The following is a 25855-nucleotide window of genomic DNA, read 5'->3' as shown; positions in this document are numbered from 1 at the left end:
TCGAGATTCTACTTTACACTATTTGCCGAAATGATTTTCAACTTTGGTGGTTCAGCATCACTCGACAGATGACTGGTAGCTGAAATGTTTTAACATAGGTCATAGCATAGGGTGTCGTACAAGGTAGTGACTCGGTATCCCCTAAAAAAATGCCGCGGAATAGTTTTGTACGGTGCGGAAACATGATATTTTAAGCAAAATGACATACGTAGATTGGAGGCTTTTGTAATACGGGTGTAGAGAAGGATGGAAAAATTGAAATGAACGGAAAATAAAACAAACGAAGAAGTGGGGTTTTGGGGTGGGAATTTCTTCCCACCTTTCTCGGGATTTTTTTTCGCTTTCCCGTTCCTGATTCCGGAGAAAAGTTGGTCGGGAAAATCGACTTCTTGAACCAATCAAGACCCACAGTGGGAAAAAAAACTACTGCTCATCAGGTATCTCTTACACATTTTTCCCATTTATCGCTGTCTAAAGTTACAATGTTACACGCCACCAGACATGCATGCGTGACACCAGAATCAGATACCATATGACCAGCTAATGTTAGCCCTTTTAAATCGAGCAAATTTGGTCATTGAGGACAGAAAACAGTTTGCATTTACACAGAGTAATATTTATTTTCACAACCTAGAATTTAACTCCCAAGTCATCTTCAGGTGAACATCCTTAGATTTTCTTAATTAGTTTACCTTAAGATGACTTGGGAGTCAAGTTCTGGGTTGTGAAAATAAATTTCTCTTCGTAAAAACAAAATGTTTTCTGTTTTCCATGATGAATAGTTTCCACAAAGTGACGGTCGACGATCTACCACATTCGATCAGTTTGTTTGTGGCTGACGATTATGATGTAGTTGAGTGTTCTAGGCTCTCTCAGTTTCTCTGGGTAGCTCAGTATTACAAAATAACTTGCAATGCTAATTATTTTATTCCAATATTACAATAATATCCAATTTCATATATTTATGTTTTGTGGCACTTGATAACTGTAAATATTCGCTGTACAATGTAGATACTTCATAATTTTATTAATTATTATTTCAACTAAATATATATTTAAAATTATTTTTATAGTTTTCCGTCACAATGATTAGAGAGTTTAAAGAATGTTGGGAATATTTTATAAAGATAAAGATAACGAATCAGCTCGTCGCCGGATATACTTTAAAACTTTGCAATGCAAAGCATCATCAACCAGCGGTCTATATACGAGGGCGGTTCAATAAGTACCCGTGTTTAACGACAAAGGGCGTTCCTGAGGGAAGTTTATGTTATCATCGTGTGCTGCTTTCTACGGTGAAACAAATTTCAGACTGATTTAAAGGTTAGTTTGGATTTGGCAGCCATTCGAGTAAGACGTGTTTCGTGATTTTCGTTAAGATGGAAAAAGAGCAGTATCGTTCGGTAATTCGCTTTTTGTTTTTGGATGGGAAGAAATGTGAGGAGATAAAAGCAAAGTTGGATGCTGTTTATGGGGGCACTTCGCCACTTATGACCACAGTTTGATATTGGTTCAACGAATTTAAACGTGGGCGAACATCTGTTTTTGATGAGGAGCGACCAGGACGCCCGGCAGACGTGGTTACCGAGAAATTAATTCAAAACGTTCACGCCATGATTCTCATTGATCGACGAAAAAAAGTGCGCGAAGTAGCAGAAGCCATGGTGTGTCGACCGGAGCTGCAATTAATATTTTACTTGATAAGTTGGCGATGAAAAAATTGTCGGCCCGGCTGCCGCGATTGCTCACGGTGGACAACAAGCTAATCCGGCTGTCAACTTCGAAAATTGCATGAACTATGTTGTGAATTGCTGCCGCACCCCCCCCCCCCCCATATTCACCCGATCTGGCTCCCTGCAACTTTTTCTTATTCCCTAACATGAAGAAATGGCTCGCGGGAAAAAAAATTAGCTCAAACGTGGAAGTTATCGCCGAGACCGAGGCGTATTTTGGAGAGTTCGACAAATCCTATTTTTTGGAGGGGTTAAAAAAATGGCCGGAACGTTGGGAGAAGTGTATCTTTCTAAAAGTGGACTATGTTGAAAAGTAAAAAAAAAATTTTTGAAAAAATGGTTTCTTCATTTCTAACACGGGTACTTATTGAGCCGCCCTCGTAAGCACTTAGAATACATCCATGGAATGAAAAGGAAAAAAAAAGTCGAAAATGAATAATAATGAGTGAATGACTTCATCTTCTAAGAGAAAAACGGTAATTTTACATCAAGTCTAGGGACTGAAAATAAAAGAAACCGTAGTTATAGTAACAGCCTTGGATGGGATATCAGTCAACACCACCACAAAAAGTGGGTTTATTAGGGAAAGTTTCACAAGCAAAGGAATGCTGTTGCCAAAAAGTCCACCATCAGTTACGGCACTAATACATAATTATTATAGTAAAGTGAAATAACTGAAAATCCAGAAACTGTATGCATTTAAACGTGATAATGAAAAATTGAGTATTTCAATAGACGAGTGGACCGCTTGCAATAATTGCAGATATATGAATGTTCACTAATACTACAATGAGACCTCTATGTTTAATAAGAATACATGGGAACTTTCCTGCGGAAAAATTGTTATCCTTGCTTCAGGAAAGATTAGAAAAATTTCAGTTGCAATTTCAAATGCGGTTGCAATTGCAAGTGACGGTGCAGCTGTTATGGAAAAATTCGGAAAACTATCGTCGCTATTACAACCATGCGCTACATTTAGCTGTAGCAAAAGGATTTTATGCTAAGAAGTTGAAATGTGTAGCATCAGTAACTTATAATAGTGATAGTGAATTAAATACAGATTCTGAGTAGGAGAATGATCAGAACAGTGGTTCTGAGTTATTTGGTGTGAACCAAGCTGATCAGCATGATTTGCGAGATGATCTATCTACGGCATTTAGTAGTGCATGAAAAATTGTGAAAAATATAAATATTCTCTCTGCAAAAATTCTCTTTTGCAACAAGAAATAACCAGGAGTGAAGAGAAGGAACTAGAAGTTATTTTGACAATAAAACACGCTGAAACACACTGTAGGGAACGATACAAATATTTCTAAAGATCATAAATCCGATTTAGACTGTTTTACGAGAGTTGAAACTCGATCACTTCTGGAAAGAAGAGTATTATAAAATATTTATAGGTTTTTTGAATTGTTTACGGTCGGTAAGATTAGCATTTGAAGCCTTAAGCAATTTAAAAGCTAATACTTCACTTCTTCTCACAAGTGAAGGAATGTTTAAGTTCCTGTTCAGTAGTTTTGAAAAACAGAATTCTTTAATGAACCAAATGCCTTAAAAGGAAATACAATGTGAATTGGTTAAACGTAGAAATAGCGATCTTGTGTCTCTTGCAAAGTACTGGAGCAACCTTACTTGCCTATGCTAGACTGTTAGATGGTGGATTGTAGAGAAATAAATTGCACGATTGGTGAAGTCATAAATGGAAAGACTTTTTAACGGAATATTCACAGCAGAAGTTACAAGAAAAGAAATAAAGAATGTCTTTAAAGAGAGTTCTGCCGTCAAATCAGAATCTGATTTGAAGTATGAATTGACTAAAGCAATAATTTCAACATCAAAGCCTAGCCTATGCACGTAGACGAGATACATATCGTATTTGCTTCTCCAAGGAAGGAAATGAGCTTAAATGAAGCAACGCATTCTCTCACGCCCACCTTGAAGATGCTTTTAGACCCAGAGATAAAAATTCGACCAACATCTACAGAAAATGAAAGAAAATTTTCCAAATCCAGTGTATTTGTTACAAAGCAAATATCACGATTGGCTTATCGGGAAATTACTGTCCTGTTTCCTTAAGTTTCATTTTATAAATAACAAATAACAAATATTTAAAGTATTTTTTTAAATTTTCAAACGAAAAATATTTTCATTTATTTTCCAGTAGTGCTTAATTTAATAAATAAAACATGCAAATGTTATTGAGAATGTGAATAATTTGTGTAATATGCGTAAAAACTCACTGTATACTATAAGTGTTGGTTAATAAATAAAGTTCGTATTAATTACATTGTTTATATTTTGATAACCCAGCGCTGAGAGCACTAGATGAACTAGTCATGAAATTTCGGTCGACGTTCACTTTTGGAATTTTATATACTAAAGTTTTACATTGGCATAATACCTATAGGAGTGTCTAGAAACCTCTGAAAGACAGAGCCGGGGCCAGGAACCCGGTGGCCCAACGTTCTCTCTGGCTTATTTATTAGCATTTACTGTTACAGTCATTACTCTTATTACAGATAATAAACTAAATTTAAATATAAAAGATTGTTACGGGATTTCTCGAGAATCCTCGGGAAATATGATTTCCCGTTCTCGATTCCCAAGGTTAAAACACGTTGGGAATTTGGTAATCCGAGTCCTAGGCATGGTGGGGGGTACAGAGAATTGTTGGGAGAAATGCAAAAGCAGCGGGAAAATGGATGCAGGGCGTTTTGATTGGCGATAGACCGTTGAAGATGGTCATAGAGGGGAAAATGTTGAGCAAACGAGGAAGGGGTAGGGATTGGATTTAGGGAGGATGGAGGTACGCGGAATTGAAGAAGAGTTAATTCTAGTTTCGGATGTCAGGTTATGTTTTGTTTGGAGAGATAAGTATATGTATCGTTCTAGCGTTCTACAATCCGTGCTCAGCAAAAAACGAGAAAATGTTGGGTGACCTGAGAAATTGAACGCATCTCGTATTTACCAATAACTTATTGCTATTGTATTTAAAATTCTATCATTAGAGCAAAGCTATGAAACTTTAATTAAAACTGAGTGGATTTCTTCGGCAGCGGATTTATTTTCCACGAATCATTGAACAAGGGCATTTTTAACCAAAGAAATTATTTATGTTGAGTTTTGTCCATATTAGTGGACCTGTCGACCGAGTTGTTTATCACGCTCCACCACCCCTTCCGACAACCATTACACTTTCTCCGCCAAGTTTCGATTCACACAATGATTAACGCGACATGCATGGAGCCGCATTAACTTTCTTATTGTATTTACGCTCGCTTAGCATGTAATTCATTTCGCATCCCGTGCAAAATTGCGCCATTTTTTCGCATTATATCACACTGCACATAATCCCACCCAACCCATTTGTCATTCGCTTACTCTTCCGGAATCCATTGCCCCCATCAGGTGCGTAGTAATGTATGCACGCGCAACGCCTGAAAGTACATTGATTACGACGTTGGTTCGTGTTTAATGCCAATATACCACACCCTAGGGTGTTCTCTGTCATCTCTCGCAGATCGTGGATGATTCGCATTCATCGCATTTCAATTTGCGGCTTAAAAATCTGTTATACTCGAAAAACATTGGTTGAGCTGTCAAAATATATTCGCATATACCGATGTTTATTTAAGTAGGGATAAAAATAAATCATATCACTTCGTTTGGAAAGCTAGCATAAAAAGTCAATAGCATTAATGCAGCGATATCGTTCTAACGGTTGAATCTTTTGTCCTCCGTCGATTATGAACCACGCTGAAATCATGATAGAGGATAGGTCTTGCTTTATTTTGAGTGAAAAACTTCAAGACATGCTATAGGTGCCTTTAGTGGTGAAATGAAAATATGAATACTACTGTTGATAAAGAATGTCAGTAGGTTGCATTGGATACGTAACCTCATTTCATAATACAAGTGACTAATGAGAAGCTATATGCGTTTGGTGACCCCGATGACTCATGTCTTTGGACATTTTGGATAGGTTGAGTTTTGGAGTCAAGTTGCAATTACATGTGGAGGAGTGGTTATCAAACTTTTTTCTCCATTCCCCCTCTCAACACAGTTCAATTAATAATAACCCCCCCTTACCGAAGATACTTAGTCCACCTAAAAGCGTGTACCTCAAATAATATAGAGGAATTGATTTTAACATGCGAAATGCAATGAGTTTCAATGAATGCCGCAGAATAAATCGGAGAAAAACGACACTTTAAACAGACTGTAGTTAATATACAGGACATCACTCTATGTTGAATGGATGCCTGAATTCTTCTTATCTTTGAACCCTATAGTTCCTCTAAAGGAGAGAATATTTTATTTGTTGGTAACCGCTGATCTAGAGTGGAGACGAGATAAAATATTAGGGAGTGAGGGCCAGCCCTTCCTTGTTTACTGTGGGGTTCTTGCGTTAGCGACTCACGTAGGTGGTGGTGGGCAGGCCGCAGATGTAGACGAACAGCAGGAGGCAGCCGACGAATATCTCACGATGCCTCCCGAGGAGTCGCGGGTATTCGTCGCAGAGGCCGGTGATCATCGCCTCGAGGCCCCCGAACGTGCTGTCCAGGCCTTCGCGTGTCCATCAGAGAGGGGAAGGCGAGCGATGAGAAATGATGAAAAAACACATACGCACAAACAAAATAGACACTTGTCGTTTGGTTTATTAGTAAGACACGTAAAAAAATTGGAATGAAAAACGTGTAATACTGCGTTAAAAATGTTTATTTAAACCGGAAGCGCAGAATATCCTAGCGTCTTATAAATAATCTTAATGATATTAATTCACAACTGCAAGACTATTTAAAAATTCAAACATTAATTAACAAATAGAACTAATCTGCTATCCGTACTTAATGCAATTTCCATTAAACATCCTGGAAAATGTGGGGCTAACAAGTTCAGGTTGGAGTAAAATTGGATGTGTCACGAGGGCATTGATAGCATCGAGGGATCATTTATTACCTCAAAATTTGTTCATGAAGATGACTTTTTATTTTAAACTATCACTAACAAGTGTAAGAAATCCAGAGTTTGTGACTGGTTCCGGAAAAGACTCCTAATTAAGGAAAATGTGTTCTAGATGAATGCAATTTCAACATGAGATTTATGGTAAGTAAAATAACGATTCAATTAAATTCAATTAATGTGGTTCTTGTGTTTCCATACTGGGATGTAATAGTGGATATATGTATGTGTGGATGTATGTCAATGTGGAGATGGATGATTCTACTTGTAAACCATTTTTCTTATTTTTTCTCATTATTGTAAAGGGTAATTTATTCTTAATACATACATAACCTATGGCGACAGTTACCGGTGAGTTCACCGGGCTACAGATCCAACTGCTGTATCTGTATATTGTGTTCTGTATACGTGTATTGTGCAACATCCTGTAAACAACAAAATTTGCATCACATTTGGACGAGTCAACACTGCCAGGTTATGAATCTTTACTTCTAGCTTACATACGCTTCATTAAAGATGAAAACTACTTCAAGGGTTGTTGTTTGCAAGGCAATAAGAAACCAACACTGAGATTCAATATTTCTTATCATAGAGCAGTTCATTAGGGACCAAAAAATTCCACTTTCTAACAAACTTGTTGTTGTGACAGACGGAGCTCCGTCAATGACTGTTCGTCACCATGGTTGCATTTTATACTTGAGAAAATATGTACCAAATGTTTCTGGTATTCATTGCGTCATTCACCGACAACATCTAGTGGCTAAAATACTGAATGATCGCCTTCACAAGTCCTCAAACATTGTAATCACTGCGGTTAACAAAATCAAAGGCCATGCTCCTAATGATCGACTTTTTTTGAGAGTTGTGTGATGGAAACGACGAAGATTACAAATGTTTGTTTCTACACATGGAAGATCATTGGCTATCAAAAGGCAATTTAATAAGGCGCTTCTATAATCTTTCTGATAATGTCGTGCAGTTTTTTGAGGAGAAAGATGCTTTTCTCAGCGACAACCTTAAAGAGATTAGGAGTGACGTTGTATTTTATTTAAGCGCAACATAGGTCGCCGCGACCTGTATCTCTTTCTTCCTTGCTTGAAGCTAGAAGAGCAAGCTGGTGTGGGTGATGATGATTTGAGAGTCTTTTAGGACCATTTAGCCACCTTACATAAAATTATGACGCAGTTATTTGAGAATCTTCTTTTGTTGGAAATTCCAGACTGGATGGATGATAAATCTGTTTGTAAATATTGGGGAAGAATTAGAGGATGAATTAATTGGACTATAAAATGACGTTGAATTGAAACCAAAGTTTAAGATAAATTATCAAAAGTTTTGGTTGCAGAAGGAGGTTTCTGATCCTTATCCTGGTTAAAAAAACTCCTTACATTTCCGACTTTATATTTGGTGGAACGTGGTTTTTATTGCAGTCATTCAGCTTATTTCCGAGCAGAGAAATAGACTTTAGGTTTGTGAACACGGTGATTTAAGACTCCTGCTAAGTGACATTAATCTGGACGTTGGAAAACTGGTATCAGGTCATCAAGCCCAACCATCTCATTAAAATTTTATTTGATGGAAATATTTCATTCTATTAGGCAATAGAATCTCCTTAAATGACTTGTAGACTATGAAAAACTGTAATTAATAGTCACTTAATTATTTTAAATAATGTTAACAAAATATGATGGATTATTCAAATTTCATAAATTGAAAATGTAGATGTTATAAAATTGCTTAATTTAAGTAAAAATTGACAATTAAACTTTAAAAAAAGCATTTTAAAACTATTTTTTTTGATCATTTATTTGTATGTAAAAAGCATATTCTCACCTAAGTTTCTTTAATTTTCTATTTAGTCTTTTGCGTAAATGTGATATGAAAACCATACACCTATTGGATAGTAATTGGATAAACATTTTATTAGTCATTGTTTTTAATTTAATTATTTCAATGCTCCTCATTTGGATATTTTGTTTTATGGCTTAGATTATTATTTTAAAGCTACCGATTAGGGGGCGTTGAGTATAGGTTTATAAATTCAAGGTGGCTCGAAAACGTTTGGGGACACTGCTCTAGAGGTAACTTGTACCTATTTCGTATATCCGGATGTGGACTCTCCTAGACCCATGAACTTTTACATCAGTCTAGCGTGATAAGTAATTTGCTGTTTCAACCAGGGAGGTAAGATACTTTTTATCTGCAAAAGGCTAACGTACCTGAAATTAGAAATGCCATAAATTGGAAATTTTCCACAGGACATTTTTTATATTAAAAAAAATTAAATTCTGTGGAAAAGTACAAATTTTTAAAATATGGATACTATATACTTTCTCGGAGTGAACCTGAAACCGAAGAGTATAACCAAGAATTAGATTTATATATCGGGGAACCTGAAAGAAATCGTTCAAATAATGTAGACTTGAAACGGTTGTTACAGGAACTGATTTCGTGTTGGATTTTTAAAACCCTCGGAGAAGTACTGAAATGCAAGTAGATCCTTAAATTTCTGATTTTTTTTTTAATTATAAAATTCATTGCATATATATTCTTTTAATTTCTCTAAAATTTAAGTTTACGAGGCTTTACTTTAATAGTTTCCTCTCTCTAATATAGTCAAACTCAAGTTTCCAAGTTTTTGTTTAACATCTATTTACATAAATCAAAATAAGATACAAACTATGGGATACCATTATTTTTTTCACGAAATTTAATCAATAGGACTCTCAAAAAAGATGTAATTACTCAGGTTAAGTTTGGTCGTTTTTTTTAAAGTATAGGAATGCCAAATCTGTCATCCTAATCGTGTGAGCACGTTTTCTGTGAGTAAACTTCCTTTAATATTTCACACTTTGCCAATCACTAATTCTTGACGAAAACTTAAGCATAAGTGTGTGATCACAAGGATTGCAAGATTTTCTCGTTTTACCGTCATCATTCACAGGTCAGTCGACAAGCAACTCACCCAATGTGATGAGCATGAGGAAGAAGATGATGGACCAAAATACGGAACCCGTCATGGTCGCTATGGCCTCGGGGTAGACTATGAACACAAGGCCGGGACCTGTAAAGGGTAAGCGGAGGCTATCAGTAAAAATTAATATTTTTTGGAGTGAGTTCTCTAAAATGAACGTAGAAGTAAGTTTCGAATGACGAAACTTTATTATTGTTTTTCAAAGTTTATATGATTTACGTATATATTATATGCTTAATTTACATATAAAGTGTATGTGTGTGTTTGTATGTATATATATATATATATATATATATATATATATATATATATATATATCCCCTCCCCGGACTACAACCTTGACGTGGTGGAAGGGCTTGTGCGTTCCGATGACCCCTAGAGCTGTGCTGGCGGGAGTAATAAAAATTGCTCCTGGTAGGGTCACCCATGCCAGATAGGTCGAAGGTTAGGAGCCACACGAAAGGTAGTCCACGCAGCGTCTGTTCCTCAGTGAGGCGGCTGCAATGGCGTCTGACCCCAGTGGGGCGGCCAGTAAGTGATGGTGTCACGTTAAAAACACTATTAAGGAAGGCAACGGGAAACCACCTCAATTGTCATTCCCAAGATTTACATGATGGAAAAAACAGAGATTTGGAGTCCTGGCAACCACGGGGCTCGGCCCAATCGGCCGTGTGTCGTGCCCGGCAGCGGGGGAGGCAAGGCTTCCGCGGTCGTTATCCCACGAAACCCTTGCAAGGGAAAACCAGCAGCAGCAGGACAGAAGACTCAGGAGAAGAAAACCAAATTAGTTAGAATAGGAACGTGGAATGTTAGGACAATGATGAGGACAGGGAAATTGGAGAATGTTAAGCGAGAGATGGAAAGGGGAAATATAGATATTTTAGGTCTATGCGAGGTGAGATGGAAAGATAGCGGGGATTACTGGAGTGATGAGTATAGAATAATATACAGCGGTGGGGACGAGAGCCAACGAGGGGTTGCCGTAGTATTAAATGAAGAGGTAGGAAGAAGCGTAGTCAACATAGAGCAGGTAACGGATAGAATACTACTAGTGGAGATAAAAGCAGAACCGACGAACTTAGTTATTATTCAGGTATACATGCCACCGAGCAACCATAAGGAAGAAGAGGTCGATAGGATATACGATCAGTTAGAGGACATGATCGCGTGTGTTCCAGCAGGGAAACATTTGATAGTGATGGGGGATTGGAATGCGACGGTAGGCGAAGGAAGAGATGGTGATGAGGTGGGGGACTACGGTTTAGGCACGAGGAATGACCGCGGGGAGAAAGCAGTTGAGTTCTGCAGGAGACAGGGCTTAGTTATCACCAACACTTGGTTCAGACACCACAAAAGACGCAGGTATACATGGAAAATGCCAGGTGACTCGGGAAGATATCAGCTAGATTATATCCTGGTTAGACACAGGTTTAGGAACAGTGGGATAAATTCGCACATCTTCCCGGGAGCGGATGCGAACTCAGACCACAATTTAGTTGTTATGAAATGTAGCGTACGTTTCAAAAAGATAAGGCAGGGGCGTCGAGTTAGAAAATGGAATGTAGAAGCATTAAATGGGTTGAAAAGGAAGGAATACAAACAGGCGGTAGAGAAAGTCATGGAGGATGGTAAAGGGCTTAAAACTATCGAAGAAAAATGGGAAATGATCAAAAAAGGGTTGTCTAAAGCCGCAAAAGACACTATTGGAACCGTTAACGCTAAAAGGACTAGGAAACCATGGATCACGGATGAGATGATTACAAAGATGGATTAGCGGCGAAAATGGAAGAATATAAATACAGAATTAGGCAAAATGAAGTACAAAGAATTGAACAATAAATTGAGGCGGGCAACAAATAAGGCAAAAGACGCATGGTGGAAGACGCAGTGCGAGGATATGGAAAGTCTTCAGAGGAAGGGTGAAATCCGTGCGCTGTACAGCAAAGTTAAATCGTTATCGGGAAGTAAGAAAGGAAGAGCTATGCTAACAGTTAGAGATAAGGCGGGTAAGGTAATAGTTGACGCAGGAAAGATCCAAGAGAGATGGAAGGAGTATATAGAAGAACTGTATAGTAAAGAACTCAGACCAACAAAGTTAGACATTGAAAAAGAAAATGACGTAGAGGAAGACAGCTTAGGCCCAGGCATACTAGACAATGAGATAGAAAGGGCATTAAGGGAGATGAAACTAAATAAGGCCGTGGGGGTAGATAACATTCCCGTGGAACTTTTAAAATGCTTAGGAAAATGTGGGAGGAAGAGGCAATGTGGGAGCTAGAGTCAGGATGGGCAGTGTTAGGAAGGGGTGTAAGGCAGGGTTGCCCATTATCACCGTTGCTGTTCAACCTGTATGCAGAGGAAATGATCAAAGAGGCATGGGAAGAACTCGAGGTAGGAATGAAAGTGGGCGGGGGATTCGTAAAATCAGTTAGGTTTGCTGATGACCAAGCTTTAGTTTGTCAGTCAGCCAAGGGGCTGCAAGCATTGCTGAGTGAATTGGAAATTCAGTGCGACAGGTATGGGATGAGAATCAATATTAATAAAACAAAGGTTATGCGATTTTCTAGAAAGAAAAAGGCCAAGCTTAACATCAAAATAGGAGGGCAAAAACTAGAGCAGGTAGAACAGTTTACGTATCTCGGTAGTGTTTTGGACCAACACGGTCAAAGTAGGATAGACGTAGATTGGAGGCTTTTGAAATGTAGTATGGAGAAGAATGGAGAAGTTGAAATGGACAGAGAAGAAAACAAATGAGGAAGTACCTGGTATGGTGGGCGAAGAGAGGGGTTTGTTGGGAGCAATCCTATGGAGGCAGGAAAAGTGGATGAAGGGGGTGTTGACCGGCAGTGGGATGTTGAAGACTGTGATAGAGGGTAGAATGTTGGGCAAAAGAGGAAAGGGAAGGAACAGGATAGGGATGTTGGACGGGATGAAGGGCGGAAGAAAGTACTCAGAGATGAAGAGGGACCTGGTGTAGAGTAGAATTTAGGGTTGTGTTTTGTTAGTAGTCACAAAATATTTGTTTGGTAGTTGTGTCCATCGAAAAACCTACCTTAACCGGTATATTACCTTAAAAATATATATATATATATATATATATATATATATATATATATATATATATATATATATATATATATATATATATATAAACACGTTAGGCGGCTATTAAAAATCAATCACGGTCCAGTAAATTTATTAACCACCTAGAAGTATAACGGTGCCAGAGATCATGAAAATAAGATGACAAGTAAACTTTATAAGCAATTGTTAAAAATGCCATTAAAGTCACGGACGATAAGGAATAAAAATACATGAAAAAGTCACTCGGATATGTTTTCTATTCTAAGAAACCGAGTTTTTTAACCACTTTTTCATGCATGCCAAGTCCAACAAGCAAATTATTTAAATTTTTCAATTTAAATAAATACGAGTTCAAAAAATTGCTGTAAAATGTATTTTTTTCATTTCATTGTTTCCCCCAACAATCCTGTTTATTTAGTAACTTGATGTTTTCAAAGCTTTTTCGCAATTAATATAATATATATTGATTTGTTTACCGTTTATCCCGGTTGTATCCACCATAACAGTACCAACCGTAATAGATTTCTAGATAACAATGATGGCGTGTTCTAGGATCGGAATTTTAAATACACAAACACAATTACAGCAACAAACAACACAATAATAGCAATTGGAGTATATAATTATTGGAAAATAAAGTAAAGACAGTTTAAAAGTTCAAAGTTTACTTCATGAGAGGACACTCACCTTCGAGTCCGATGTCGGCGACGGACTTGTTCTGGACGTGCGCCATGTATCCAAGCACGGAGAAGATGACGAATCCCGCGAGGAAGCTGGTGAGGCAGTTGATACTGCTTGTTAAGATGGCGTCCCTTTTTCGGGCGGAAAGGAGAGACAGAGTAAGAAGAGAGCGATAGATTAATATATGTATAAATTGCCGAGAGAGGAAGACAGGAAAGATAGGGGTTGATAAGCTCCCTACATACATAGACTTTCTCTCTAAGACCGTCGGGTAGGGTGATCTGATGAGTCTTGTCAAGTATGAAGTACTTGAATTCAAGCCGAAAAAAGTAAAATAATTAGGAAAAGAGGGAAATGATAACTGTGCGAAAAGTTTATTACTTTTAGGTGAGTTTTAAGATGATTATTTCCAAGTTTCGAAACGTTATCTATCCAAGTATTGGCTTGTGGCAGCTCACCCTCAGTTCTCTGTTAATTCCTGCATCCCTTTATAGTGTCTTTATTGAGTATTTCCCATCATCTTTTATTACAGATGCTTATCAAAAGTTTACCAAGTGGCATAAATTTTATATCACAAGAGAAGTTTTTGGAACTATATGTTGAGAAACTTAGAAAACCTTATTAAAAATTGCAATGAAAACATACGGTATTTTTGAAAACAGTGGAAAAATGTTCATCCTGAATAAATAAAACGAACATTTTTACTTTTTACACCAAATATTTACATGATTTTATCAAAATATTCTGTTTGAGTTAAATCTCTGAAAACGGGGGGCTTGTTACTGGAAATATATGTTGTATCCAATGAGCCTCATTGAGTTAGCGGAGCAATTGAGTAATGAGGAAAAGCTAGGTTCGTGAGGGGTAAATGAAGTAAATACACACACGGCTGTAATAAAATAACAGCTGTTAATAAGGTTATATTCAAATTTAATCGCGTGAACTCTTGAAAAAGACATTTGCTCTCACTCACCTCTGTATTTTCTTGGTAATTTTTCAATGACGAAATTAACATCATCATTTCTTATTAATAACGCACTCTACCAAATATGAGTTGAGCGAGCAGTCCCGCGACACGAAAGGAGAAGCTTTGGGGAAAATGAGTTTAATATGATGGGAGTCATAGCATAAAATGTCACTTACAGATGGCATCTGTTTTTCTCATTTTCTAATAGCCGCAGTTATTACGGAAGCCGAATAACAACTTTTCTGACCAAAATAGGGACCATCTTAGAAGATAGGTGATGAGTTTTATCTTCCTGCCGAAATGTGACGGAATGGGTTTTACGATGGAAACAAATCAAATCATACTTATAAAATTGGATTATTCAGTTTACCAGGAACCTGTTTTATTTATTTTATAATTAGGAAACACCTTGCAGTAGCAATTGCTTTTGAGAATTTAAATATTAAAATACGGATGTCAAAAGGATACATGAGGTAGATATTGTTATCAAGTTGCTGATTGCTATGTTGAGGATGAATGTTATATCCAAAAAATATTGAAGATGGTGAGACAGAATCAAAATGTTTCTTTTTAGTGAGCTAAAATATTGCATAAAATAATGATTTTCGTTGATACTTTCAGAACATTGTAACAATATGGCTTTCATAGTTCTCTATATACTCATTAAATGCCGGCGAGTAAATGGGGAAAGCTTGGTGAAGTAATTTAAAATATTAGATAATCTCTTAAATAAGGAACAACAAATTTCAATGTAGGATAACATTTAAAAATACTGTAGAATTTTTGCGACTTAATTGTTACTTTAAATGTGGCATCTCAAATAGCCGTAAACACTTTGAAATTAATTTTAGATTGAGTGAAATTATTTTTTTACATTACTAAGTAAAAACACAAAATCAAAAATATGGAAGGCCTTTTAAGCCTACTAAAGCTGTCCGGAAAAGAATCACGAACGGCCAGTAGGTTCATATTCTGTGGTTGCCTCTGCTGAGAAATCGATATTTCCGCATGTAACCACATGGCGCGTGTAGCGCAAGTGAGTATGCCTTTGTTTGGCGATTGAATGGCGTGAGTTGGTCCCTCTTGCCGGATTAATATTCGTGCAGACCCCCCAAATAGAATGGACCCACTTCTATTCTGTTTACTTTTTCAATTTAATTTTCATCATTTGAAATTCTTTCATCGACATTACTGGTTTAAATTTTGACGGCAATGGGAAATTTCTCGCTTTTGCATAAGAAATAATGAATTTCAATAGGTGACAAGCAAATAAGTCCAAGTCTGACTGCTATAAAATGAATTGTATCTTATTTTAAAGCCGTAAAATATGGATAGGTCCTTCTTTAAGATCCACATTGATTTCAGTGCTTTGCACATTACACCCAAAATTCTAATCTTGGTTCCAAGCTCGACCTATTTTTTCAAAGTTTCCAATATTTTCCGACGGTTGTACGATTAGACACGTGTTTGTTTCAAATTTCAGTTCATAGGTTGACTGGGGGAGCCTGATGCCATACATTCTTTCATACGAGTTTTTCTCTACCTCAAATCTTAAATATTCCTTAACCTGAGATTATTTTCGACGGCCATTAGTCATAACTTCTCCCTCCCTCTTCTCTCGAATACTGATTAAACCCTCTCTCTCCTTTCCGTTCAAGTACTAAATTCTACTATTGCTTCTACTCTACACGACAACTCTCTTCAAGTACTTCATACCCATTGATTTTCATCAAAACAGGTAGTCAATATGAGGATTTGTCTCATCTCTTTGTACGTCTATTAATAAAAAAGTCATTAAAGGCTTAGAAAAAGATTTCAAGAGCGCCATAACGTTTGAACGCCTCGTGAGGGCAACAATTGGTCTCAAAATTTTCATATTTTGCGCTGAAATATGACAAACGCCGCATCAAAAATTTCCCCCGTAAATCCCGCAAGAAGGATCGCTGAATCACTTTTCCCGTCACGCGGCGTATTTACGAGACCATATCTGCTCGAAATTGGAATATGCCTGTATGGGTAAACGGATCTCTGTGGACGTTATATTACAAAACTTATTGTGTTAAATCATGTGAAAGATCTTCTTTGATGCTTTATATTTAAATCAACAGTATACAAATGGTTTAATCTTTGCACTAGATGATGTAATAATTCGATGTTACGCTTTTTATCCCTTTATATATTTCCGCGGAGAAGTGCGACCGTTTAATTTAAAAAACCATTCAAAACTTCCATGGAACCTCATGTATTAGAGTTAAATTTATCTCATCTGCCCGAGCAATGAAACGAAGGCTTTCAATATGCAGTCAGTGTATTTTTGATGTGTTTTGAACTATATCATTGCATGCATATCCTGGAATGAAAAAACAGACTTTGCCCCCGCGAAACTGAAAATTGACCAATGCGTTTCCAGACAAACGCAAAAGCATGTTTAGAACAACAACTATAATACACACCACCATCTCTACTTCCATAGTAGAATTTTTTAATGGTTCACTCGAGAAATGTGCGTTGGGGAGGGGTCGTGGGATCACGTGACCAATCCTCCCTCCAGGACCGGCGGTGGGATATCTACCCCGGCCCTGGAGACGAGGGAAGGGGAAAGAGACGCGCGTCGACTAGGAAACAATAAACGTGGCTGGAAAGACAAAAGAAGAACGTCGAAGTATCGGCTGACGACGTTATTGCTTTGTATATCTCGCAAGCACGAGAGAGAAAAGGTGGGAGACGGCTTCGCTTGGCAATATCATCAATGAAATTAAACAACTAAGGTCTACGTGCATAATATTAACTTTTATTGCAAACATTTTTGTCAAACCTGCATTTTTTCCTCGAGAATCTAATAGAAAAAGCTGCTTATAATAAAGAAAGTCGAGATACACGTTGTCACGGGAGAATAAACCTTAGTTACACTTATTTTTTATGACTGTTTGCATAACTATTTGAAAAAACTGATTGAAGTAGAAATCATCAATCCTTCCTATATTTTAGATACGATGCATTATGCTTCTTGTAGCATTTAACCACAACCTAAATTATCCAATCTTTTTCCAGCCCTCATTTTCATTATTGAAATCTTATCTAGGGGTGGGTTTATTTACCTCTCATTGATACGTTTTGGTTTTCTTACTACACTGGGCTTGAATAAATAAAATGAACGACACCATTTAGTACTTACATACCTTTTGTATTGAAAACAATTAATTAAATCACTTTCATTAATTTGAATCCCACAAAAAACAGTTCAATGGTATATTTAAAAAATTATTGATTTTTCAAAGTTGAGCATTGCAAAAGTATTCTTTTATTAAATTTTAGCACAAATTATATTTTAAAGAACGTCTAGGCCCTAGAGCAAAATAAATGTCATTCTATTTCCATCTTTGACCAAATTTGGGAGGTATACCAGTTGCAATGTGGGCATAGTATTCTGTGAGAAATGATTTGTCAGCGCATCATATTCGAAATAGGGAGAAGAAACGCCAGGTTACGAAATTATATCGAGCACAGAAGCTGGGGGGAAGGGTTTATCATGGATTAGCCATCTCATTTCTTGATATGTACGTCCATGGGGAGTAAGAGGGGTAATGGAGTGAAAGGTTGGAGAGATTAAGGCCCAATTTCACCAAAAGCAATCGGTATTTGATCCCTGGTCGTCTACTTATTCCAATATTTGCAGTTCACCATCGAATATAAACTGTAAACCCTGGTAAAATTGCACTTTAGTAAATGTAAAGATATATATATATATATATATATATATATATAATTTTTATATGTGTATATATACATATATATATACATATACAATATATATATACATATATATATATATATATATATATATATATATATATATATATATATATATATATATATCTCCACTTGTTATGAATTAGAATTACTTCAATCATTCATACATAAATATAAATAATCAATTATGAAACCAATTATCTTCGTCTTAGCCTTGTTATTTAACAACTTGGGGATGATTGGTAGATTTCGCAAAAAACTAAATATGCAGTTGCCGTAGGGATATCTTAACCATTAATACAAGTACTTTGTACACTATTCATTGATATTTGATGTATTTTGATATCTAAGCACCCTAAAATCCACCGCTGTGGTGTGTGGCAGAAGGTAAATAAACACCAGACTAATTATTTTGTGTTTAAGTCATAGTTTGGGTATACTATACAGTTAAATGTCATATTTTGTTATCGATACTGTACACGTCTGAAAATTCTCATGAAACGCCAATATGAGCCTTTTCGATTCGTCAGCTTGTTCCAACTACCTCTATAGATGTCCTAAAACTAGTGCATTATGCGAAAATTCATTAGTATCTCTCCTATAGTGTAATATTTCGGGGAAACACCAAGTGCTGTGACTAAGGACTCCTCTATCATGCAAAAAGTTCTTACGAAGCTATGGCTTAAGTATCCATCGGAACTCCTCAAAGTTCACTGTATCTTGAAATCAAATTATTGACACTGTATTATTCATATGTATATGTGTATTTGCTGTGCATTATATGCATAAAAAATCCATGTTTTATTTTTAACGAACGCATCAGTAAAATGCCAATTCAATCGTGTTAGATACAAGGTATATTAAATTCAGTAGTCTTGTGTGTTGTATCTTTATAATACGGCTTACGATATTATTCAAAATATACTTGCATGAAAATTATTTTATACTATTAAATTATCGTTTAAATAGATTTATTCACGAAAAAGGGAGTAACAAAGGCAAGAAGACCAAGCCTAACGAGGTTGCTGTCTCGCGGGATAAGGTAATTGTGAGTTTAGATTCTAATCAGACCTGTTTACGTACAGTTTTGGAAATCCAAAAGGATATATTGCCATGGCTACGAGGAGGGATCCCTGGCACCGCCTTCATCTTTCATCTCTGGTTTATATACATTGTTTCGGGACCAAAGGATATAGGATCATGGCTAAAAGAAGGAGGCTCTGGCGCATAGTACAAACTTCAAGTGCATTCTTTTGCTCCAAAAGGTAAGTGGTACTTATAAGAATGAGCGAGGATGTAGGAAGGAGGCCATATAAGTGGGGATGGAAGTTAGGAAAATGGGCGAGAGGCAGTCAGCGTGGAGTAGAGCAGCAGCTCAGTATCAGGAGCGGCCACTGAAAGGTGGGGGGGGGGGTTGGCATTTTAAAATAATGGCCATGTTTCCCCATCAAGTGAGTGAGAACCAGAGACCAGGTACCAAAATCGTGCTCAAGGGAGAAAAAAGCAAAGGACACGAGCTTGGGGCCCACGCCCCCTGTTTTATACCCTAAAACAAACATTTATTAGCCTGAACTTGCTTGCAAAGAAACAGGATACGACCGGAAAATGAACAAATGGGTCACGTTTGGTGAAAGGAATGATTAAGAAATTTTGGAGGTCACTCCTTACCTGTAACAGTTGTTGTTGAATTTGTTGTAACTGGAGAGTGCCAAAAGGGTTCCAAACCCGGGACCCAGGGAGAAGAATATCTGGGAGGCTGCGTCTATCCAAACCTAGAAAATGAAATTGGGGTGAGTCACATTCGATGTGCATGAAAGCTTTGCAGCAGTACCACACTTCATGAACCTGTGCCATTTATTTGCTGCTTAAATCTCTGAATGTATGAAGCTTGTCAAATAATTGCAGGGCATTTCAACAGCAACCAATTCCAATAGAAATATAGGCTCAGCACATAAAGGCTATGGTATACCCAGTCTCCTCAACACTTGGTATAACATATTAAGGGCATCTGAAACTCGTTCCTGACAACGAGGGAATTTTTAGGACACGTCATTATCCTATACAACTCTGTATTCTTTCAGATATGGGCTAAAAGAAGTGAAAAAATACAGGAGTAATATCTTACAACACACAGAAAATGTTAAAAGATGAAAATATCTATATACGTTCATTAGTTTTTTTTATAAACTTTTTTTTAAATAAGGGCATTAATTTGAAACTTTTAACGGGTGCAATTGAGCAGTGACTGGATCAAAGCGTTTATTTAGTAAAAAATTATGCAATTTACTAAATTATAAAGACAAATTTTAAGATGCATTCTGCAAACATTTATTATGTTTGAGGAGCGAAAATACGCTGGAAATTACTAAAAAATATAACTTAGTAAAATATAATTCGTATTTTAATATCTTAGGATTTGAACTATAGTACAGGCATGTACGTAATACAAAACTGTTTCAGTCATAAATTTTCAAAATAAGCATAATTTTTAATAAAAACACTTTTGTTGTGACCCGGAATTTGACGTGCGCAAAATCATTTTTAGTGCCATGATTTGCATAAAAATGGATAGTGCTGTTTGAAAAAAACTCTAAAAGCACTACTTAGAATCTATTTCCTATATTTTACTGATACTGAAGTTAATACCACTTTCCCATATAATTTTATTTCATAAATGTTTCTCTTAACATGTTTAGCTAAGAAAATATTTCAGAAAGTCCTTAATAAGCCGTGTTTAGCTGAGAATAAAGTGTAAGAAGGCTCGAAAGAGTTTTCCACGGCTCCGGAAGAAAAAAACCGTAGTATTTTTTATGCCCTTTCAAAAATGCAAGTGGGTAATACAGGAATAAAATCAGAAATTACTCTGAATCTTTAGAGTGAATGAAATGAAAAAATAATATGGAAGTCATCTTATAGTTAGTAAAAGAGTAGGAAAAGTGCAGAGCAGAGTATGTTCTTCGTTCGGAGAGTGTCTCTCACCTTAGATGATTTCAGCATGCCCCATTGCGGTGTGAGGTAGTACCGGATGCCCTCTTCGGCGCCCGGAAGTGTCACTCCGCGGGCCAGCAAGATGAAAAGGATGGCGTACGGTGCCAGGGCCGTGAACCACACCGCCTATCGAGGTGACGTAAAGAGGACTCTTCCATCAAAACGCTCCCATTCTATATCATTTCGATAGCAATATTATAGTTCAACAGAGATATAATAGTTATAGTATTCATCAATTTTATTTAGTGCTTAAGATTATTGAGCAAACGCCACACGAGTCTCAATCGTCTGGTTTGTGTTCTGGTAGTTCATTTGTGAGTATCACGCTGCTGTTTACCTGATTTTAAGAAAGCCAAAAATTTATTTCATTATGGAATATTCATTAAAGTGAATAAAAATATAATATAAACTGCCTTTAACATATCTTCAGGTAAAGATGATACAAAGCGTTAAAACCTATGCCAACAAGTGCTATCTTTTTCTGTCCTACTCATTCACAGAAATATTCCGCAGGGTAAGACTGTATCATTATTGCGACCGAATCTACCCGGCTGTGTCCGATGCATTCACTCCCTTACGAGATTCACGAGGCTTTTAAATTACTATGCAGTTGATGCATATTCGTACTCACGAAAGAAATGTTGAATGAACTTATCATTGACTTAACCACGCATGCAATCATTACGATTGGTCACATAAGATGTTGATGGCAGAAAGGTACAGTTCACGGTGCAAGTTAGTAAATCATATTTGAAGATTTTATGCTTTAATTAGTTGTAAATGATTCCATTCTATTTTATAACTCAACTGAAGTTGAATGCAATGAATGAACGTGTATAAAAAAATAAGGCTATTTTAACAAGAGGTTATGGCATTTTATTTACCATTTTATTGATATATTTAGAATGAAAATATTTTGTAATTTGTAATGAGATATAAACGAAATCCAGTAGAATAAAACTTAAGGACAAATTTAGGCTATTTTCAATTTATAGCTTTTTAAATGGTATCTCAAATTGAAAAAGTAGCTGACTGCTAGCAGTGGTGTTAACAGCTTACTCCAGCTGTGCTTAGCTCATAATCCAAACCTATTTCTTATCTAAAACAAATAAAAATTCATATTGACTCCCAATATAAATTTATTAGAAAAACGAAAAATTTCATAGAAATTAGTTTTTCCTGAAAATATTTTTTTTATAGAACAGCTTAATGGCTTTAATACTAAACGTTAAATAGTGGTAGTAAACGTTAGGAGATTAAAAAATTAGGCAGTCAACCAAATTTTGTAGACAAATTTTAAAATACTCTTCTACATATAAACAATACCCCGCAAGTCGCCGCAAGGGCGTGAAGCGGGGGGTGTTAGGTCACCACCTTTAAAAGGGAACAAAACCCCAATCAAAGTCAACAGATACATGCAAACCTCTACCCACAGTACAGTCTTCCTGCATTCATCCATTGCGTGTAATGAGCAAATACACGTTACAATTGGAAACGATTCAAAAACTGAACACAGTAAAACATAAGTTTTATTTCACATGTTATTTCAATCGATTTTTCCAATGGACTGACATTGACTTGCGGAATTTATTTTGAATATTTTTTTAAAAGATGATTCCTATTACTTTTTCAAGAGGAAATCAGTTTGGGGATGAGATAAAAAACATTGCATTGGCAATGATGATCACCCATTAAAGTATCTATTCAACCGTGAGGTAATTGAAATCTACTGGGTCTGTCATAAAAATAAGTAATAAAATTCTCGTCGGCTTTTTCGACTCAAAAGGCGTTACCCTCAGAGCTTGTGCCTCAGGGAGAGACAGTGAACAGTAAGTTTTACGTGGAAGTCCTCGGAAGGCTGTGGAAAAGATTTATAAGCGTTAGGAAGGAGATCTTTGCTAACTGGAGGCTGTATCACGACAACGCGCCGTCTCACTCCACCTTTCTCGTGAGTGAGTAGCTGGCCAAGTACAAGGTAGTAATGCTACCCCAGCCGCCCTACATCTTTTTTTCTCAAAAATAAAAAGGAGCTTGAACGGCAACCATTTTGGAATGATGGATAACGTCAAAGAGACCGAGACAAGGTTTCCGTCGACAACTTCCAGGAAGCGTACCGCGACTGGCAGAGGCGCTGGAGCTAGCCGGTGTGTCCATGCACTAGGGTGATATTCGCGTAGTACTTAGTAATTTGAATAATGTTGCGTCATCTCCGACAGTTTCTTGGAATTTAGTAACTTGAACATTGATTTGCAATGCATTTGATTTATTCTACTTATATTTGGGAGAGGTCATGTTCATTTCGGGTGGACTACGTGTGGGGAGGCTTGTATCACTGCTTGCATCGACAAGTGATCGAGAGATCCGGAAGGACTCACCTTGCCCGTGCTGCGTACTCCCTTCCAGAGGGAGAAGTAGACGAGGACGAAGACAGCAAAGACGCACAGAGTGAGTGAGCCCTTTATTGGGCCCATGCGGTCCAAGCCGTCCGCCCGGTATGACTCCAAGACACTCCGCCTGCAAAGATCAGTTCGCTTTGATTTAATGGCCTTTAATCGGTAATAATAGCTTTTAAAATCAGCGATTACTCATCGCGAATGCATACGAACATATGAATTTCATAACCAATCCCTCCGTTGCGAGCAATTGTAAACAGTAGCCATAATTTAACTCCAATTGCAAGTTGACTTTTGTATTACATATACTTAAATTTTGACGTTTATTTTATCATCTATGAAAGTCCCACGGATATGAATAATAAATCAAATGAGAGGACGAGAGGGCGTCAGCCAGCACAAATATAGAAAGACTAATAAAAAAGGATACCGATACGTACTCTGAAATTTTTGGGGAATTTTAGTGAAGAACAGCTCTTTATGCCCGCAAAAGAAGGAGATTAGGCTCCCAAAAATTTCGGATTACATACCCTCTTTTATATGTCTGTCTAAATGTATATGTATATGGGGGACCCAAAAGTAACGGGCATTGGGCTGCGGTGGGGATGAAGAGTGGGGGAAGCCTTTGTTCGGCCGGTCGTACGTCAGGCTCACGCCACATGCGTCAGTATGCGCAGCGCCGTCGCTGTGACTGGATCGGTCTGTCCGTGAGAGCCGTGTAATTGAAACAACTTTTTTTTATTTCGGCGAAAAACGTGATGGCGGATTATCAAGAGTAACCCGCTGCAGTGTAATTTTGTTTCCTGTTGGGGAAATTGGCCACGAAAACTATGGTAAAGCTCAAGACTGGTTATGGGGAAGCTGATCTAAGAAAAACCAGAGTCTACGAGTGGTTTATACCTTTTAAAAATGGTGAAATGTAAATTGAAGACCAACCCCGTTCAGGCCGCCCTTCAACATCAAGAACTGACGAAAACGTCGACAAAACCAATGCCCTCATTTGTGAAGACCGTCGCAGAACCATTGATCAACTCTGTGAGATGTCTGGAGTATCATGGAGTTAAATTTAAAGGATTCTGATCTGAAGATTTGCATATGAAAAGGGTTGCAGCCAAATTTGTGCCTCGCCATCTCACTAACAAGCAAAGGTAGCGTCGAGTTCAGGCATGTTTTGAGCTTCAAAATCAGCTCGAAGAGGACCCTGATGTTTTTTCCAAGGTAATTACTGGTGAGGAATCATGTTGCTATGGATACGATCCTGAAACGAAGCAGCAATCAAGCCAATGGAAGAAAGCTGGCTCTCCTCGTCCAAAAAATGCTTGCCAAGTGAAATCAAAAATCAAGACAATGCTCATTTGTTTTTTCGATTGCAGAGGTATTGTGCAATCGGAGTTCGCTACCGCGGGTCAAACTATCAACCAGAAGTTTTACCTGGAGGTTTTGAAGAGATTGAGGGAGAGTATCCGGAAGAAAAGAGCAGATCTTTGGCACACAGGCGACTGGTTCTTCCGTCATGACAACGCGGCTCATACCGCCCTCTCCGTGATGCAGTTTTTGACAACAAACGGCATGACATCGATTGTCCACCCCCTCTACTCACCGGATTTAGCTCTCTGTGACTTCTTTTTGTTCCCCAGACTCAAAAGGGACATGAGAGGAAAGACTTTTGACACTGTGGAGGAGGCAAAACAGAAATCGCTAGAAGGCCTAAAGGACATCCCGATAAATGAATTTCAGAAATATTTCGAAGAATGGAAGTATCGTTTGGAGAAGAGCATTGTGGTCAATTAGGAATGCTATCAAGGTGAACAAAATTTAATGTAAACATTTGGAACTACAGAATCTATAACAGCATTCCTGTTATTTTTGGGTCCCCCTCGCTCATACACATAATGAATAGCCAAAGTGTTTCTAGAGGTGGATGAAAGGAAATATTTTCAATGGCGGTTTATAGATTAACCACAATAATTTATTCATTAGAAAAATTAGCCGCATATAGAAATGCTGGCAATTTATGGGGGGAATATGACAAAAAGTTTAACAAAGACGTGCTTATACTAACATCGAAAAAACCAAGGTATAACAGTTTTAACAAATGTTGACAAAAAAGTTCTAATTATCGGAGGGATGAAAAAAGGGTTCACTGGTAAAGGTATTTAAGAATAAAAAAGAGAAAATGGACTGGGAAATGTATTGAAATTGGCAGTGGAAAACGGAAATGCATTCCGCTGAGGTGTTGGGTGAAGGAACAACAGTTCGACCAAGTACGATAAAATTATGAATACTTGAAAGAATATAGAATTGAGGGGTGCAAACTTTAGGG

General features: G+C 37.3%; 1 protein-coding gene across 1 annotated transcript in view; it reads right to left on the bottom strand.

The window, feature by feature from the left end:
• Positions 1 to 25855, bottom strand: part of LOC139692228 (sodium-dependent serotonin transporter-like) — a 186887-nt gene that overhangs the window by 24358 nt on the left and 136674 nt on the right. The window contains exons 6-11 of the mRNA XM_071590293.1: positions 23515 to 23653; positions 21131 to 21265; positions 19820 to 19923; positions 13441 to 13565; positions 9661 to 9759; positions 6154 to 6299 (exon numbers count right to left, since the gene is read on the bottom strand). Coding sequence (XP_071446394.1) covers positions 6154 to 6299; positions 9661 to 9759; positions 13441 to 13565; positions 19820 to 19923; positions 21131 to 21265; positions 23515 to 23653 — 748 coding nt within the window. The remainder of the gene's footprint in view (positions 1 to 6153; positions 6300 to 9660; positions 9760 to 13440; positions 13566 to 19819; positions 19924 to 21130; positions 21266 to 23514; positions 23654 to 25855) is intronic.

This window comes from Hetaerina americana, unplaced genomic scaffold (genome assembly GCF_022747635.1).
Source record: "Hetaerina americana unplaced genomic scaffold, ioHetAmer1.1.p SCAF_4, whole genome shotgun sequence".
Taxonomy (NCBI): Eukaryota; Metazoa; Arthropoda; class Insecta; order Odonata; family Calopterygidae; genus Hetaerina; species Hetaerina americana.
The sequence above is the reverse complement of the archived record's forward strand: the minus strand, read 5'-3'. Positions and strand labels throughout refer to the sequence as shown.